This window comes from Dinoponera quadriceps, unplaced genomic scaffold (genome assembly GCF_001313825.1).
Source record: "Dinoponera quadriceps isolate SergipeBrazil2010 unplaced genomic scaffold, ASM131382v1 scaffold2723, whole genome shotgun sequence".
NCBI lineage: Eukaryota > Metazoa > Arthropoda > Insecta > Hymenoptera > Formicidae > Dinoponera > Dinoponera quadriceps.
Genome location: NW_014556868.1, coordinates 214,683 through 232,638, shown reverse-complemented (window position 1 = coordinate 232,638; position 17,956 = coordinate 214,683). Strand labels below are relative to the sequence as shown.

The 17,956-nt window shown below is 46.9% G+C and overlaps 1 protein-coding gene across 8 annotated transcripts in view; it reads left to right on the top strand.

Moving 5' to 3' along the window:
• The window catches only part of LOC106748316 (glycogen synthase kinase-3 beta-like), a 50,551-nt gene that overhangs the window by 22,499 nt on the left and 10,096 nt on the right, over window positions 1–17,956 (top strand). Inside the window, exons 1-8 of one of the 8 annotated variants that reach the window (XR_001374735.1) lie at window positions 4,758–5,342; window positions 12,070–12,260; window positions 12,624–12,707; window positions 13,050–13,088; window positions 14,339–14,449; window positions 14,538–14,775; window positions 14,937–15,130; window positions 17,433–17,956. Coding sequence is in view for 3 of the 8 variants with exons in the window: in XM_014626707.1 (XP_014482193.1) it covers window positions 5,162–5,342; window positions 12,070–12,260; window positions 12,624–12,707; window positions 13,050–13,088; window positions 14,339–14,449; window positions 14,538–14,775; window positions 14,937–15,130; window positions 17,433–17,772 (1,378 nt within the window). In the remaining 5 variants the exon portion in view is untranslated. Of the gene's footprint in view, window positions 1–4,757; window positions 5,343–12,048; window positions 12,261–12,623; window positions 12,708–13,049; window positions 13,089–14,338; window positions 14,450–14,537; window positions 14,776–14,936; window positions 15,131–15,765; window positions 16,732–17,432 lie in introns of those variants that run through there. The other 7 variants (XM_014626709.1, XM_014626707.1, XR_001374738.1 and 4 more) reach the window with 7 other exon arrangements.

The window sequence follows — 17,956 nt, the reverse complement described above, 5'->3', positions numbered from 1 at the left end:
GCTGTGCGCTACCGCGCACCGGCTGATATCGCGGCGACACGCGATTTCGCCTCGACGACGGGATATGAGGTCGCCTCGATGAAGACGTTCGTCACGGTGTCATCGCACAGATGTTAGATACACAAACGCAGGAACCAACTAACGAGAATTATTTGCGGCTGCTCATCCATATTTATTCCTCTCTCTCTGTCTCTCTCTCTCTCTCTGTCTCGCTTTCTGCTTCTCGATCTTCTACCTTCAGCCAATTATGTAACGGCGCAGGTGTTCGACAATAAACACGTTGCATCGATATCGATTTTACGTCGGGATTTTCGTCCGCTCGCAACGAGAGCAGACGCAACCTCGCGCGAGAGCCTGCCGGTAGATCCGCAGTCTTTCGGTCTTCTCTCCTTCTCCTCTGTCCCTCCTAGAAGAAGAGCGGCTCGAGAGAGCGAAGTATTTAAAAGATAATTTTCTCGTCGCGCAATTGGCAATTAGAGGTAAAAATACCTCTCCGTACGTCTCTGTTACATAAACGACGACTCGCGAGAGAGACGAGTCTGCGGCCGCAGTTGTTCAATCAAGAGGGAGATATGTTAAATTACCGTTCTCGCTGCAAATAAGCAAGACCGACGAGCCTCGCGATAACGTGCCGTCGAGGTCTAATTAAATTTCTTTGTTTTTCCACAGTGAGTAAAAGTAACACCGACGCGTGGCGAAAGTTGCAATTAATACTCATTCATATTCATTAATGTTGGCGAATGAGAACGAAATAAATCGGGGCGCGCGCAGTAGTCTCGAATTCGAGCTCGTTCTGCTTTTAGATGCAGCCCGATAAGAACGTGCTCCTCGTGTTTTTCCTGTTATCATCTCACTCCCGCGCGCGTTATGTGTACGTGCACTTATGTGCGCACGTGTGCGTCGCGTATGCGTAACGCTGTTATCTTCTTATAGCTGCTAAATATAGCGGAGTACGCTAACCGACGTTCAACATATGCGATATCGACACGCTCGTTCCTCGATCGTTTCGCGCTGTACGGCGGAAAATTCATCGAAATGTTCTCGTCGCGATCGCGCGATTTCCAAATGCTTCTTCTTCTCCAGCAAGCCATCTCGAAATCGCGAGAAATGACGCGCGTTTGTGGAAACGATCGATCGATCGAGTTAAGGAAGTATTCTGAATATTCGTTTGAAACGTCGTTTCGCAGGTAACCTTTCGACATTTGTGGGAGAGAAAATATAAGTCATACAATTCTGAGGTTTTGCGTGAATATTTATCTATTATTATGTGTTATTATTTTCGCGTTCAGCGCCGAGAAAATTATTTATAACTTTATTAATATTGAATATGATGATGCGTAGAAATTATTGTATTTAGTTGAAATATACATATTTGTGCAAAACTTCAGAATTGTACGCCTTATAATTCAACGGAAGTTCTCAACAGTCACTTATTAAACAAAACGATCCAAATGAGGATATCCTCGTAAAAACCGGCAAATATAGCTGTGATGTACGTGAGTATTATTATTAAAAATAATTACCCGGTGACGATGAAGGATGTGCGCCATGGTGGAGGGATTATTGCAACAACACGGCGATTTTATCGGCGATACGTCATCTCGTGATCTCGTTTGACGGACGGGCGAAGCTTAATTGAACGTGATAGAAATATTAATAGACGATCATCCCGCGTGAAGCAAAAGAAAGAGAGAGAGAGAGAGAGAGAGAGGAGCACGTTGTCCTACCGCATCGGCGCGTGTCGGCACGATCGTTCTTCAACTTCTTGCGGCTAGAACTTCCGATACCTTTTCCGGTCTGATAACGTCATTGAAGACATGGCGTCTTATTTAAAGCGCCGTCTAAAAGAAACGCCGGCCGGGAATAACGAGAGAAATTTCGAAGAATCTCCTCTCTGTCTCCCTCGAAATTCGCGGCGCAGTACAATTCCGCATTTCAATTACACGCGCGGCGTAACTCCGTAACTCGATTGCACGCGCGCTATTTTTAGCCTCGTGATAAATTAATATTGATAAGTGCATGAGAAATGACAAATGAATAAATTCCTTAGTCGCGGTGATGAATGTATACGCGAGAGGGATTTGAGTGCTGGGTGGGGAGGGGGGAGGGGGGGAGTGAGGAAACCGTATGTGTAAAGATATCGTCGCGAAAAAAAAAAGAAATATGGAGGAGAGATCGCGACTTTTCGCGACGTCGGGCATACTAAGAGCAGTTCGAAATTATACAACATACACGCACGTGTCGCGGCGCGCCGCATTAATTTCCGCGGCGTAGCGTGACACACGTTCGCCCCGGAGCTCTCCCCATAAATCCTTTAACGGACTCGCGGCAGATATAGAACGTCTTTTCAGGTCAGAGGCAACGATACGCATCTCGCGCCCGATATTCGCTTCTTTTTCTCGTTTCGCGGATAATGAGAACTTTTCATGCCGATTCGCGGAGATAAGCTTCCGGCGGCGGCTTCGAGTTCGAAGAATTCGAACATCGAAGACAATTCGAGGCGAACGAGAGATGGACGGAATCCATTCGTTCTATGTTAATCGTTTAATCGTCGTCTCATTATATATATATATATAGCTTAAGGTTAGCTTTTGAGTGCGATAAAATGCAATTATGTTACGTATAGTTAAATGTGTGAAATCGCATTCCGCATTTTTAGTATTCGGAGTCTCTTCTGAATAATTTATAATTGATGCTACTATCTAGCTACTATCTAGCTACTATCTAGCTACTTAAGTCACCTTTTGTCATTTTTTCTTGACAAGTTAAAAAATTCATTATCGCCCAAAGTGGGTCACTTTATATAGTTACTTTTTTCCCTGAACTGCCATTGAATTTGTAAAATATAGACGTTCTATATATATTTTTGCCGTATTTTTTTATAAAACTGCTCCGAAAGCATACTCGTATTATATATATATGTCCTTGGTCTTTTCTTGATATGAACTTTTAAACCTGTTCTATGAAAAGAATTCGTTATATGTCAAGTTATTTAAAGATAAATCTAAGAAGGAAGATAAGAATAAGGCATTTTTTGCTTAAAATACCTTTAGTTATTTTCAGAATTGGATAAAAAACATCACTTTTGGTCACTATTTTGATGTCTGAGAGATCACTTCTTGTCAAAAAGTAGTCACTATTTCACTTAAATACAAATAATACATAAGAAGAGAAAAAAGGAAAAAGTGTACATACATAATTTTAATTAATGAATTGCGCCAAAAATGGCATTAAATGAATTTTTATAACTTGAAAACATTCCACTGAAAAAATCCACTTTAGACGATACTCATTGGCTAAGATTATTTAACTCTCTAATAGTAAAGTAGACGTCAGATCCGATCTTATCCTCCGCTTATTTTTCTAATGTGCAAAATGGGTAAAAGAAGTAAGTAATAACATGAAATTTCTTCCTCTTTATTTACATCATAGATGAAAAAATACAACAAAGATTCCTGGCTTTAAGTATTTATAGTAAAACACTTTGAAAGCCGCTTTGACGTTCTGTAAATTCACTTTGCCAGGGGTTAATACCGCCGAAAGTAACATAGGGAATCCTACGGCATTCCATGTGAAACACCGAAGAACGTTTCAACTTTTTCGCTTCTTACGTTCGCGGAAGCCACGGCGGTCTAGTTATTATTGTCATTAAAGTTATCGTTGTTACTATCTGCGGACGACTCGTGCACCGAAGTCGAGCCCGGTTCGTTCGAGCTTCTTCTCAAGGCGGGTCCCCTCCGGAGTCGCGCGAGCTATCCGAGCGATTCGCGCCTCCATCTGCGGATCCGTTCGAATCTCTTGACCACCTGCAAATTCCCGGTTAAATCCGTCAAGAGAGAGAGAGAAAGAAAGAGAGAACGCGTTTCTTCATCGCCGCACGCCGGCACAGACGACAGGCCGCCCTGTCGCCCTGCCCGCCGTCCTCTCCCCCCCTGCATCGCTGTGGGCTGACGGACGGCCCGATAGACGGCACGCGCTCTCGGCTTTAGTCGCGTACCGCCTGCGTGTGAAAGAGCGCGGGCCGACTTGGTTGTCCCGTTTGTGAATCGCGCCGAGTCGACGCGTTCACGAGCCCGCCCGCTCGGCGAGCGACGAAACGCCGCGGTGCTCCGAAAGAGGACATCTCTGACGTCGAGAGAAGAGGAAGAGCGCGAAAAGTACTTACCGCGTGTCGGAAAAGGGACGGACGCTGGTTCAGGGAAAAGGGGAGAAACCGAAGCTCCAAGACTTACGTTAACTCGAGTGCCAATCTTCAGCGTGATCCTCTCAAAGCCACAGTGCGGGTATTAACACGCACGTACGCCGATAATGATCGGAAATAGGTATTTATCGAAAGAGAAGCACGAACGAAGCCGGGAAGAGTGAGAGAGAAAGAGAAGGAAGAAGGTTATCACACGGAGATCGCGAGGAAACGGAGGACGAGATAACGCGTCGGCACGACGGGAGCGCATCATCCACGGTCGATTGTCGTCACGAGATCACGGCGGCGAACGATCTACCTGCGACCTACTTTTCGATATCGGAGCTACCGAGCCGACGATCCTGCGAGCGCGCGATCTCCTCGGAGGATATTGTGCAAGCGATTCTCGCGCGCGCACTCCCGTTCCGAGGTACAAGGACGCGTGAGCGCCGAGAGATACAAATATACGGAGCTCTCGAGTACACACAGAGAGAGAGAGAGAGAGAGAGACGCACGCGCGAGGCGACGTTTCGTATCCGTCTTCGTCATCTCGGGAGACGAGTGTGCCGCAACGTGCGAGCGAGAACAAAGGCGGGGAATACACGGGAAACCGCTGATCTTAGCCGGGGTGAATCTGCTCGTCGGCCCGCTTCGAGCGCGCGGATGAAACGAGGAAGGACCACCAACAACAACAAGCAGAAGAAGAGGACAACGGCGCGAACTGTGATAGGACGTCGCGTGAATCAGCGGCGAATTTATTTCTGTGATACACGCGTATATAATAAGGATCGTCCGGGGAGGCAGATAGACTCGGCGGCTTTCTAGAGGAAGCGGAGACACCAGGACTCGTCGATCCTCTCGTGCACTGCGACTCGGCGACGCGAGACGTCGGCAGTGAAGTGCGAGGACAGCCGGCGCGTGTGGCCACGTGCGCCCACCTTGGACTCGACGGCGGGACCGACGGTGACCGAGCCGCGGGTCATGGCGCCGGCGAACACCCTCGACTGGTCGGAGCCGTGTCAGCAGTGGCGGTACCCGAAAATCTGCCCGACCAGTCAGAGGAGCGAGCGCGCCAAGAACGCAGTCGAGCTCAGCGGCAAGGAGGCCAACAGTGCATACAAGAAGTTCTGCAAGTTCCTGCGCCGATTAGGCAACAAGAAACGTAAGTCCGTCCGTCCAGCGAGGCTCCCTTCCTTTCCGGATCCCTCGGGTCGCGGAAGCGGTTTGCTTTCCTGCTCCTTGTATGTGATAACGATGACAGATAACGAAGATATCCGCGATGTGACACGACATAACGCGTTATGAAATACATAAAAGATGCGCTGAAAATGTGGTTTCCAAAAGTAATTTCAGCTAATTAAACTTATTCGATGGCTGCAACTAAATCATTGGTACATGCACTGTGGTATTATATGTTGTATACGGTGTATGCTTCGGTTGCAAGTTGCAGTAATCTAGCAATTTAGTTGAAACCGTTTAACCAAATCTCGGTAATTGTTACCAAATATTTTCTTTCAATGTACAACAAGAATGTAAATGAACAATCACGAAGGACAAATCCGAGGAATCGTTTCTCCTGAGCTTCTCCGATCGCGGGGGGGAAGTGGATGATCTTGATCTTATGACAACTTTCTAAAAAATCATATTAATTTAATCATTTGATCAACTCCTTGTCCTCGCATCGATAACAAAGCGGCGAACAGATCACCGCGATATAACACGCGATAAAGCTAAGAATACAAAAAGGTTGTGTGTAAAGGCATAAAATTGAGTGTAAAAAATTTAATGGTTCGAATATAAATGAGTAAAAATAATAATAAATAAAATCTCAGGAAGGAGACCCGGGAAACTCGACATCCGGCGCGCGACATCTTTCGTCTCGCTCTTTCGCTTCTATCGGAACGAGGCGAGGAGAGAAAAGAAAATGAGAAAAAGAGATCGCGCTCTCTGCTCACCGGTGCGCGTCGCGTCGGCGAGGAAGCGTCATCATCCGATTTCCAGGGCGATTTCTCGCCGGTGTACGTGTGTGTACGTGTGAGTGATCTTCTGGAGCGGACAATCGCTCCACGATGACGTATTTAATAACGTCGTCGATGGGTACGCGCCGTGTGTGATCCTCTGACATTTACGTCTCCGCCTCCTTCCTCCTGCTGCTCCTCCGCGACCGTATTTGCGTCCGGTCACACCTACGGCCGGCGCTGTTTTTTCCATGTATCGAGACGAGGGAGAGAGTTGGAACAAGGACAGAGAGGGGGTCGACAAGACGAAGAAGCGCGGAGGGTGGAAGATCAATCGATGGATATCCGTCACCCGATTTTGCGTGTCACGTGAACACGACAATACGAGGGGTGGAGAAGGTCGAACGCTCGGTTTGTTACAGTAAACACAAACCGAACGAATCTCTGTCTTACGACGAAGCCCTCGACAAAACTCGCTCGGATCTTTCGACGGGCACGGTGATCCCATTTCGGAATTCTATCAACGTCGCAATGATGATTTATGAATTCACAGACACGTCACTTGAGACACTCGTACGTGTTCTTAATCTCTTATTGTAGAGATTAATATGAACCTGGTTATCAACTACAGCTGTTCCGTTCCTTCGACAACCTGAGTTGAAATTTCGGCCCTTTATTAAACTTTTGATTCTACAACGTGGAAGAAAAAAGTTTGATTGAATTAACCAGAAAGTGGACAATCAAACGCGTTTTGGCTGAAGGAAATTTCTGGTTATAGGTACTATAATAATGGTTTACTGTGTTTATTAATTATGATTTTTATAACCAGAAATTCTATTCAACCAAAACGCTTGGTTGTCCACTTTTTAGTTAATTTAACCAAACTTTTTTTCCGTGTAGTTGAAATTAAGATAAAAAATAGATTCAATTTCAATTCTAATAATATATATAACTCCTATTTTTTTTTATCCTAATGATATCTAATATCCGCATTATTAGCTGGATCTTACATCAAAGACCGTCTGGAGTTTATCTTCATATGCTGTACGGCTCATTTCCATTGATTACGAAACATCTGAAGATGAACTTGAGACGATTTTGAATATAAAATCCGACTATTAATACAGGCCCAAATCCCAGTCTGCAATAGTGTTTAAATCTTAAGACTTAAAGAACTAACCACTGTCGATTATTTTCCTCACATTTGACGGTGATTGGTCAGTTTCTTAAGGTTTAAATCTTAAAACACTTATTTATTGCAGACTGGGACTTGAATTTCCGTTTTCGTTATCTTAACATTAAAATGGGTTATTGAAGATAACAGTAAAATTAAATCTATACAATTAAAAACTCAAAAAAGAAGTTAAAAATTATCAATATCATCAAAATAAATTTTCACTAGCTCCTTAGGCCACCTAAGTAAACGCAAACTATTCTTAAGAGCGTCAAAGTAGCATCAAAATTTGGACTCGGGAACTCGACGTATTTTTAATTAAAAAAAAAAACCTTCGATTTTACAACGACTTTCCGCTTATCACTGCGATAACACTTGCGCGCGGCACATCGTTTGACAGATAAAGTTGGAATCGAGATCGCGGCGAGACGAATCGAGGAACAGCCAACGCGAAACCTAATCGCGAAAAGACCGAGAGAGGGAAAAAGAAGCAGGAAAACTTATTCCAACCTTTGCTCGGGCTCGATTAATCCCCTTTTTCATCCGACCGTTTCGTTAAACTGAGCACGATTAGCGTCGACACCCACGGGGGGGGGGAGGAAAAGAGAAAACGAGAGAGAGAGAGAGAGAGAGAGAGAGAGAGAGAGAGAGAGAGAGAGAAGCTTCTCTCGATATAGCGTCGATCTGTTTAAGCCGTGCGAAATGCCACCGACGAGAGGACGGGGCTTTACTCCGAGGGTGTACTCTCTTGCTTCGCAAGCAGGGGTTGCTCGGGCAAAACGGCGAAAGGTCGCAGTCTCCTCCGATGCGCGCGTAACGCGATAAAAGGGACTCTCGTTGCACCGGCCGGCTGATCGCGTCCATCTCCTCCCCAACACGGATGATGATGCTGCTGCATCCATTGCCGCTTCGTTGCGCTTTTTGCGCGCACGCCGCGCGGTTCTGGATTTAGCCGGCTAACAGCCGGCTGGATCGTCTAATCGCGATAGAAGAAACCGCTTGACCCACTTCCCTCGTCGCGACGTGCGCTACGCTACGTTACGCTCTCCCCTGGGACTTCTCATCGTAGGCAGAAGGGGAAGGGGGTATTTATTTATTTAGAAAAATACGCAGGATAACACGGGCGTATGTAGAGCGTGTGCGGCTTCTTTGAAGTCACGTGGATTGCTTTCCGGTCGGTTTCAAGGCGATCTCTCCCTTTCGCGAGGAGGATGTTCTGGCTCCGGTTGGTCGAATTGAAAATGGAAATCGAAAGAGCTTTTGCAAGCTTCTAAGCTTCGCGTAGACGCAAACGGACGATGAAACGGTATTCTTGAATCGATTACGACGAGCGAGCGATTTCGAAACGTAATCATGAAACAACGAAATAATATTTTTATTAAATCGACCTCACCAAATTTCCCTTGAAAATTTCTATCCGAGCCTCGGTTGCAGAGATAAAACATTGTGAGAAGTTGGAGTACAGTTTTAAAGTTTCGGAAAAACCCGTTTTTTCGCGAATTTTTTTATTTCTTCTATATCTTCTTCACGGGAAAAAAATTAATGTGATAAGTTTTAATCAAATACACGTGAATTTTTGAAAAATAGAGTTTGGTGCTTTTGGAACAGAAACCGCGAAAAAAAATGGGGGAAAATGATTTTTTCGAAACTTTACGTTGGAAGGTCGATGTTTTCTCCGAAGAAAAATCGGCTCCGAATTACCACGAGTTGTGGGCCGTCTTGAGATAAAAAAACAGCCGGTACTGATTGCGCGAAGTGCGTCGCGAATGCTTCGTTTTCTCGATCCGGAGATCGCGAAAATGCCCCAAACATGTCAGAGGACAAGACGCCGTCCACGTGGCGACAAGTCGTTCGCTGCATCCGCGGCCCGAAATCCTCGCGCTCGTCCGACGACAAAACAGGTGATATATCGTCGTTCTGGGAAATCCACCTTTCAAGCGCGTCATCGACTCGAGCAATTCCCAAAACATCTCATCTGCGATTTCACCGGTGATTCTCGCTCCCGATTAACCTCCCATTCCCTGAGAATATTGAAAACAATGATAAATTATCTTGGAAATTCTGCCTCTCGAGTAAATCCTGTTCCTATCTTTCATATATTTCATATATTTGACGTTATATATCAATGTTTAATAATGTAATAATACATATATTATATCTGCATCGTACTTAATTCAGATATAAATTCGCGTAATTTCATTTAACCACGTTTACTCTCGCTGTGATTAACGCGACGCGATTTCTCACCGCGCGTCTCTCCTCCGTCCGCCTCTCATTGGCTCCTCGTTAGAGACCACTTTGATTTCGTATCCGTGCTTCCGTCTAGTGCCATTAGCCACTATGTTAACGTATTTACTTTCACACGTCCGCACGGTGTGCGTATAGTAACGTGCGTCGAGGCGACGTGTGTGTATCCGAGTTATTTTAGCGAGCATCTCGACTATGAATCAACCGGCCTATGATCATTCCGAATATATCGGATGCGCCGTATGAAAATAACGCTAGGGAGCGAGTGAAGGTGGGCGCACGGCCCGTGTCACACGTTTCCATTTTTAACGAAAGAGGAGGCTGTGACGTTTGTGACGGGATGAAGACGGACGAGTAACGTGGACGCGAGTGACGCGGGTAGACAACACCACTGACAACCGAGAACGCAAATAATCGCCGAGCCCTCGGCCGATAGCCGCGCGCGCGCGTTGCGCAATTTCGAAAGAGCAAGAGAGAAAGAGAGAGAGAGAGAGAAGTTTACATACATCATCCATGCAACTCTCGCGGAAAAACCGGTCGGCCGTACTTTACGACGCCAACTCGTTCGTCAGAATCCGCCAAGGCTATACACAACGCTCTGACGTAGAGCGCTTCCGAATGGCCGGTCGCGGTCACCCGGTATACATACGTTCTGAGTAAACGCTTTCTTTCCTCTTTTTAACGGGAAAAAATCACGAATCCCCCTATCCTCCGTCTCTCTGGCGCGGTTCTTTCCGCGAAATTTATTTCAAGCGTCTTTGTTGTTCTCCCGACAGCGTTCGCCAGAGATTCGATCGCTTCGGGAGTCTCACGGAGATTCCATCTCGAGGGAGCCCACCCCGGCGATCTCCGCCGTTTCCCACTCGCAAGTCCGATCGGTAATCAGTTCGTTCGACGAAAGCGCCGACCGTGAAATCGATGGTGGAAATTAAGGTCGCGGGCGCGCGTGTATTTCGGCGCTTTCTCTCCGTCAAGCTGAAAACCACCGCGACGGCGGGAAGTCCCACGCGCGGTGGTGCGCAGTGCGAAGCCGTCGGTAGCAAAAACAAATCAAGGATTAGTAGGCTATTCCTGGTCGCCGTATGTAGGCCCGTGTCCGAGAACTACGTGAAAATAGCAGCGGCCGCGGATCCGTGTAATGTGTGTAACGGCTTTTCGGAATCGGCGATTCTTCCGATTCCGACGGTACGATATGACGATATTACGCGCGGTTTTTTTCCCCTCGTCATGGCGTTCCGCCACCGCGGCCAATTGTGACGCGCCTCCGATTACGGACGAGTCGGGCGGAATCGTCAAATTACATCTTTCCTGGTAACACGGAGAAGAATGTGAGATAGGGATGGCGTTATTCGACTTGTACGGGACTTCGAAACTTCGGCGAAGAATTCGACGAAGTTCCAAGATTCGAAGTCGAATTGTCCCAAGTTTCGAACTCTATTCGAAGATTCGAAATAACGAAGATAATGGAACTTATTTTAGAGTGCAACAAGACGCCGAGCAATTAGAGAGTATCAGTTTAACCCAGATAATATTAAGATCTTTAGACCGTTATGTGTTGTTTGGGTAAATATCTTTAGTTTAATTCTAAGAATTGCATTCGTCTGCTTTAAAACAAAGCGAATGCCTGCAAAACGAACACCACGTACTTTTCCGTTGTTGAAATTTCGAATATCTGAATGTTTGAATTTTCGCGCTTCAAAATGTTATTGCTCGAATATGTGGAAAGTTAAGAAACTCGAAGCTTCGGGGAGACGAAGCTTTGAATATAATTTCTGGCCTTAATCTGAGACACCAGACATCAACTGAAGGATAAACTTGACATGAGTCGTGGGTAGGGAAATTAAGCGAAGGGCTTATCTCTTTGAAATTGCTCGAAATCTAGGACGCTTGAGAGATAAGCTCTTTGATGAAAAAATAATTCCCCGCCACTTTCATTTGACTAACTTTGACTCTGTTGAATCGACTCTCGTCAGGCTACATTTTCCTGTTTAGATAAGAAGCAAGATCAGATATCAGATTAAGATACCGATAAGAAAATAAGAGATAAAAATTAATATGAAAGGCATAGATGCGAAAACGAATTTGGGGGGTACTCGCCTCACCGAGGCGTTCCGAGATTTAGGACGATCTGGAGATAAGCTCTTCGTTAAAAAAGGAATTTTCAGCCGCCTTAAGAGCGGCTACTGAAACACTCGCTGTTTAATCGTGAATCGGCACGTTGCATTTCGCCGCGATCGCATGACAATCGACGATCTATCCTCGTGCCCTTTTGTAACTTCCTCTACAAATTCTCTATGATTGCATGATTTTCGTGCGTTTTCGCGTCCACTTAATTTTCTCATTTCAATTTCTCGAAACTTCTTGGCTTCTTGGCTACTTTCCGCTTTTAGGAAGTTCTCCCTGGATCTCTCTCGGGGGGAGCTCGAATTTCCGTTTCCTTTACTTTCGCTGTACTGTAGCGTTTCGGTGTTTTCCGATTGTTTCTATGGGTGGTGCGATGTACAATGCAGGCAAGGATGGCAACAAGGTGACGACCGTCGTGGCAACCCCCGGCGCCGGGCCCGACCGCCCCCAAGAGGTCGCCTACACGGACACTAAAGTAATCGGCAACGGCAGCTTCGGCGTGGTGTACCAAGCTAAGCTCTGCGATTCAGGCGAGTTGGTCGCCATCAAGAAGGTTCTTCAGGATAAGCGATTTAAGGTAAGAGTCTCTTTGTCACCTTTCTCTCCTTCTTTTCGACTGTGTCGGCCATCATCGGTGTCGACTCGTGATAAAAGTACAAAGGAAAGGCACAAAAAGATCGAGTTTTCACCTAGCGAAGAAACCATCTTTCCTTCGTGTGAAGGAAGTCGAGTCGAACTTTCGGATAATTCTCGCGATTCTTCTCTGAAATGAACCGTCCTTTCAAATCGAGTAAGCCATTTTTAGTGACCTTCCGCGTCTGGAAAATTGCGTTCTGATTTTTCTCTCTGTTGCGGAACGACGTTTGGATCGACGATAGAAAGTATCATTAAATCGGCGCGAAACCGATTCTGATCGTCGCCTTTGCTCTTCTTTTTTCAGAACAGGGAGTTACAAATCATGCGTCGACTCGAGCACTGCAACATCGTGAAACTCAAATATTTCTTTTACTCTAGTGGTGAAAAGGTAACTATCTTATTTCTAAGCTTCCCCTCCCCGTCCCTCTTATGAGATACTTCTTCGCGACTTCTTCGAGCCGACCGCGTTGCTCCGTCGCGTTCGGACTCGCGAGGAAACGAAGACCGGATTTGAAGTTTATAATCGGCGATAGAGAAAGAGAGAGCGATAGAGAGAGCTTCCGTTTACTCGCGCGTACGTCTATCGCGATTATCGCTGTCGCAATTACTCGCAATTATACCGTTGTGTAACAACGAACTCTCGCGCGTGCCCGCGTGTGAAATACACCGCGGCGCGCTCACACCCGTCTTCTTTAATGCATGCTACTACGTGTTGTGTTATTTTTTGTAGAACATCTTAAACGCGACTAATCCGGTTTTTCACGTGGACGTAAGTTGAAATGCCAAAAGCGCCAAAATCCACCAAGTAGCTTTGCGAATGAGAGAGAGAGAGAGAGAGAGAGAGAGAGAGAATTCTCTCCGCGATTTTTTATGCAAAACTCGCTCGCTCGCTCGCTCGCCCGCTTCTTTCGCGCGCGCGAGGGAGAGATTTAAATAATCACATCGTAATAATTATTCCCCGCCAACGGCATCTCTCACGACATCAAAATATCACCACGCATATCCCGATCGCCCGCCGAAATCGTCCGACTTGGTTAACGCTGCTTCTCGCTAGTCTCGTTTTCTAGTACATAACATCCCCGAACGTGTGCGTTAATTAAATGTTAATAACAGCAGGCTATGTACCTGTATATCGATTTGTGTGTATGTGTATGCGTCCGAGAGAGGCTGTAACGACGAAGCGAGACGCCGAGCGACGCGTTCCACGAGGTATCCCGAGCTACCGTGGGTCGCTTTTAATCGGACTTGAATCGAAAACTTTCCGGCGCGACGACGGATCGATCTCCCCGTTCACGAAAATTTCGAGAAACCGCCGCTTTCAAAAGTGAAGTTTCGCTCGCGAAATTACGTTCCTCGAGATTTTCACCCGATAATTTCATAAGTCGAGTTTTCCATTTAACGAGAGTTTTGCGCGGAAAAAATATCTCAATTCCTGCGCAACTGAACCGGGATCAAGTGAAAGCTCTCGGCGACAAGAAATGATACTTCCGTTACCGCGAACTGAGGACATTCCCGTGAACATTCAGTTGCATTAAGGAGATTGTAGGAACGAAATGAGCTTGATAAGAGCTCGATGAAACGTGCACTTCGTATTCGCCGAAATATCACCTAACCGTTCCTGCAATTAGGAAGAGATCGACTATTCGAGATACTTGCAATTAAAATTCACACCTTTTTATACGCGCCCCTTGAGATTAACGTGCTGTTTTTAACATCTGTTTTTAGTATCTCTTCTATTTTGTCTTGAAAATAGAGCGGTGTTAAGTTCAGTTATATTCCAAGCTCTGTCAGACCGCCTGGCCGACGAAACCGCCGTTAAAATGTCGCTAGTTGCGGGACACCCCGTTGTGCACCTCTGACAATGGTACACGGCACGAGCGCGTCGCGAACGCGACGTTTGGTTTTGGAGTAGTTTGCCTTTGAGAGTACGAGACGTGCTCTCTCGTAGACCTTGAAGAGAAACTCCCGCCGACTTCGCGACCGAATTCGCCGTTCTAATATTCCTCCCTTTTCTTCTAGAAGGACGAGGTTTATCTCAATCTAGTCCTGGAATACATACCCGAAACTGTGTACAAAGTCGCCCGACACTATAGCAAAAGCAAGCAGACGATACCAATCAGTTTCATCAAGGTGAGTGTCTTCGCGAGTTCTCGTCGGTAAGCTGATGGTGGATGAGAGGTGCTCTGCGCTCCAACGTTCTCCTTTTCTCTCTTTGCAGCTGTACATGTATCAACTATTTCGTTCGCTGGCGTATATCCACTCGCTGGGCATCTGCCACAGGGACATCAAGCCGCAGAATCTGCTCCTGGACCCGGACACGGGCGTCCTCAAGCTCTGCGACTTCGGCTCGGCCAAACACCTGGTCAAGGGTGAACCCAACGTGTCTTACATCTGCAGTCGCTACTATCGCGCGCCCGAGCTCATCTTTGGTGCTATCGACTACACCACGAAGATCGGTAAGCTCTCGACGGGCGTCCGTACAGAAGAGTCTCCATGGCGATTCTCTCTTCCTCTTGAGATCATCTCGAGGCTTCCTCCTCCCCCTCCTGTGAAACGGCTTTATCGCCGATCCTCCTCTCTTCTCCGTGAAAAATCACGCTCTTTGTCTTCCCCGCAGATGTATGGAGCGCGGGTTGCGTGTTGGCGGAACTGCTGCTCGGCCAGCCGATATTTCCCGGCGACAGTGGCGTGGACCAGCTCGTCGAGATTATCAAAGTCCTCGGTACGCCTACACGCGATCAGATACGTGAGATGAACCCGAACTATACCGAATTCAAATTTCCACAGATTAAGTCGCATCCCTGGCAAAAGGTAATCCACTTTTCTCTATTTACGACTTAGCCTCTCACTGTACCTCGTTCTATCATCATCGCTCGATCGTCTCTTGAACGTACACACACACTACACGCATACATTGTTCATCACACACTCGTAACACACATACACACACATATGCATACATATATACATACATAAACATCTTTCATCACTTGTGTTCCTCTCGTCTCGCGTGTTTAGCAACTCTGTGACTAAGACTTCGCGCTTGACGACCGAAGAGTTCACTCCTCCCCCTCCCTTCCCTCCTCCCTCTTTCCCCGCGGGTCGCCTTGAGAACGTTCCGACAAACACTCGATGAATTCCCCCGAATATCATCCTCGTTCTCGTTTTGAATGCCAACTATCGGAAAAGAAACTCTTCGCTTGTCGCGCGGTGAGAAAGAAAAAAAACAGAAGGTAGGGTCGAGCCTGACGATAACAACATTGCATGCGGATGGAATTATTCAGCGCGCGCTCGCCGGGGAGGCGAGAGGGAAGTAGCTTTTTAACGTTGGAAACTACCTCTCTCTCCTTCTCCCCCCCATTGTACCGCCCCGCGCGACTAGGGCCCAGAGGCGCCTCGATCGTCAGAGTGTCACTCATCAGTACATGTGTACTCGTGGTTTGCAGTATATGCTTCAGCGAATGAGTGCACCTATGTGTTCCACGGAGCACCAGAAGATCAGAGTAAGTGGTACCCACTTGCAACGTGTTGCTCGATATTGGCTGGCACAAACGTTTCCTTCACTCTACTCCGCCCGTTACTACTAACACCCCGAGTGTAACTACGTCGATTTCGACGCCCGGACGAATCTGTCCGAGGAACGATGGGACGAAAGATGCGCGAATGAAGAGATGATCTTCGATCACTGCCATCAGTCAGAGCCCGTTTTTCCCGACCGTCTACGATCGGGGCGTTTCGAGGACGCGGATGATGCACGAGAGGCTCATTGTCTTCGCGAAACGCAAACTCCAGATGGTCGGGAGAAAGAGGGACAGAGAGAAAAAGAGAGAGAGAGAGAGAGAAAGAGAATAGGCTGTTGGACCACCTTTCGGTATCGTGTGACTCTCATTGAGACGCACGCAATGCCTAATTCATCTACCTTGTATTCTCTCAGTAAGCGAAAGCTGCTAACGTTACTAACGATTCTTGTTTCACGCGCGATCTGCTGTTGCGACTGAAAGCGATTGAGAGATAGATAGAGAGAGAGAGAGAGTGAGAGAGGAAGAGAGAGAGATAGAGTGAGAGAGGAAGAGAGAGAGAGAGAGAGAGAGAGAGTATCACTTGCTCTGACATTCCGGTGGTCTGTCTTGTGACTTTTGCGTTTGCCGACGACTTGACTGACTGGTGAGATTTCTGTTAACACAGTGTGTTTGTGTTATTGTTGTGGCAGACTAATGGCAGAGTGTCTACTGCCTGGGAAAATCTGGAAACCTCTGGAATGCTCAGGGAATTTATTTACGCCTGGAAAAATCGAGGAATTTTAAATAGACATCGCCCGCAAACCATATAATCGCATTGTTCGTAAAGAAATATTGTGTAATTGACTGAATTTGATTTAATAATATTTACTTCATTAAGAATCATAGAAAGAAAAAGTAGTTTGGGACTTTTCGGTTTGATTTTCAATTAATAAGGAGTAGCGTTTTATAAATCGTAGACGCGAACTTGTTGACATTCTGTGTATATATAAACATTTAACGTTGTCTTGAAGTTTCTGTTTAATATTTAAATATCAGCACTCCTTTTGCGCATATATTCCCTATCTTTTGTTTTATAAGCTTTTATGAATGGAAAGTATCAAGAACTTTGCTGAGTGAACATATATTCATTTGCAAGAGATACATTCTGAAAATATTTTCGTTTCCCCTGGAATTCTCAACAAATTGCCTGGGAAAATCAGGGAATTTCATCGGGCTCAAGTAGACATCCTGAGTGGCCTTTTGTGTCTGTTCGCGCGAAGGGAACGCTTTGTGTTGTTGCTCGCCTTAAATGTAACACGCGTACACCAACAACTCACACACATACGCCCCCGCACACACACACACAATCAAACTTGCATCGTTCTGTCCTGTGTTTAATGCTGTTTTACAACGCAAACCGAAAACAGATAAAGGAAGTAAAGGACGTTTTGCGAGAAGCAACGAAACGACAGAACAGAAAGAGATTGTCGAACGACGCATACGATCGAACGAACAAACGGCGACGGCCGGAGATGAGAGGGAAAGCGATGGAGGAAGAGGAGGAGAGGACGGCAGTGTCAGGGCAGACTGAACGATGGATCTCGCTTTTGCAGGTGTTCAGGGCGCGCACGCCGCCGGAAGCGATGGACCTGGTAGCGCGGCTGCTGGAGTACACGCCGTCCCTGCGTATGACGCCGTTGCAGGCGTGCGCGCACTCGTTCTTCCACGAGCTGCGCGATCAGGGCACGCGGCTACCGAGCGGCCGCGAGCTACCGCCGCTCTTCAACTTCACCGAGCACGAGCTGCGGATCCAGCCGATGCTCAACCCCATGCTGATACCGAAGTACATGCAGTCGTCCACGGATAACCCCGGCGGTGGAGGAGGCGGCGGCGGCGGAGGCGGCCAGTCGGAGGCCACGGGCGCCGCCGTCGGCGGCGCGGCGGGCGCCAGCGGTAACTCTAGCGATAACTCTAGCGCCAATCCCAACAGCACCACCACCACGACCACCACTACGACCAACACCAACACCAACACCACCCACAACACCGACAACCCCGGCCAATCGAACATGGCCTGAGCCACCACCAGCCGCTTCATCACTCTCTTTCTTTGATTTCTTTTCTCTCCGTCCCCCCC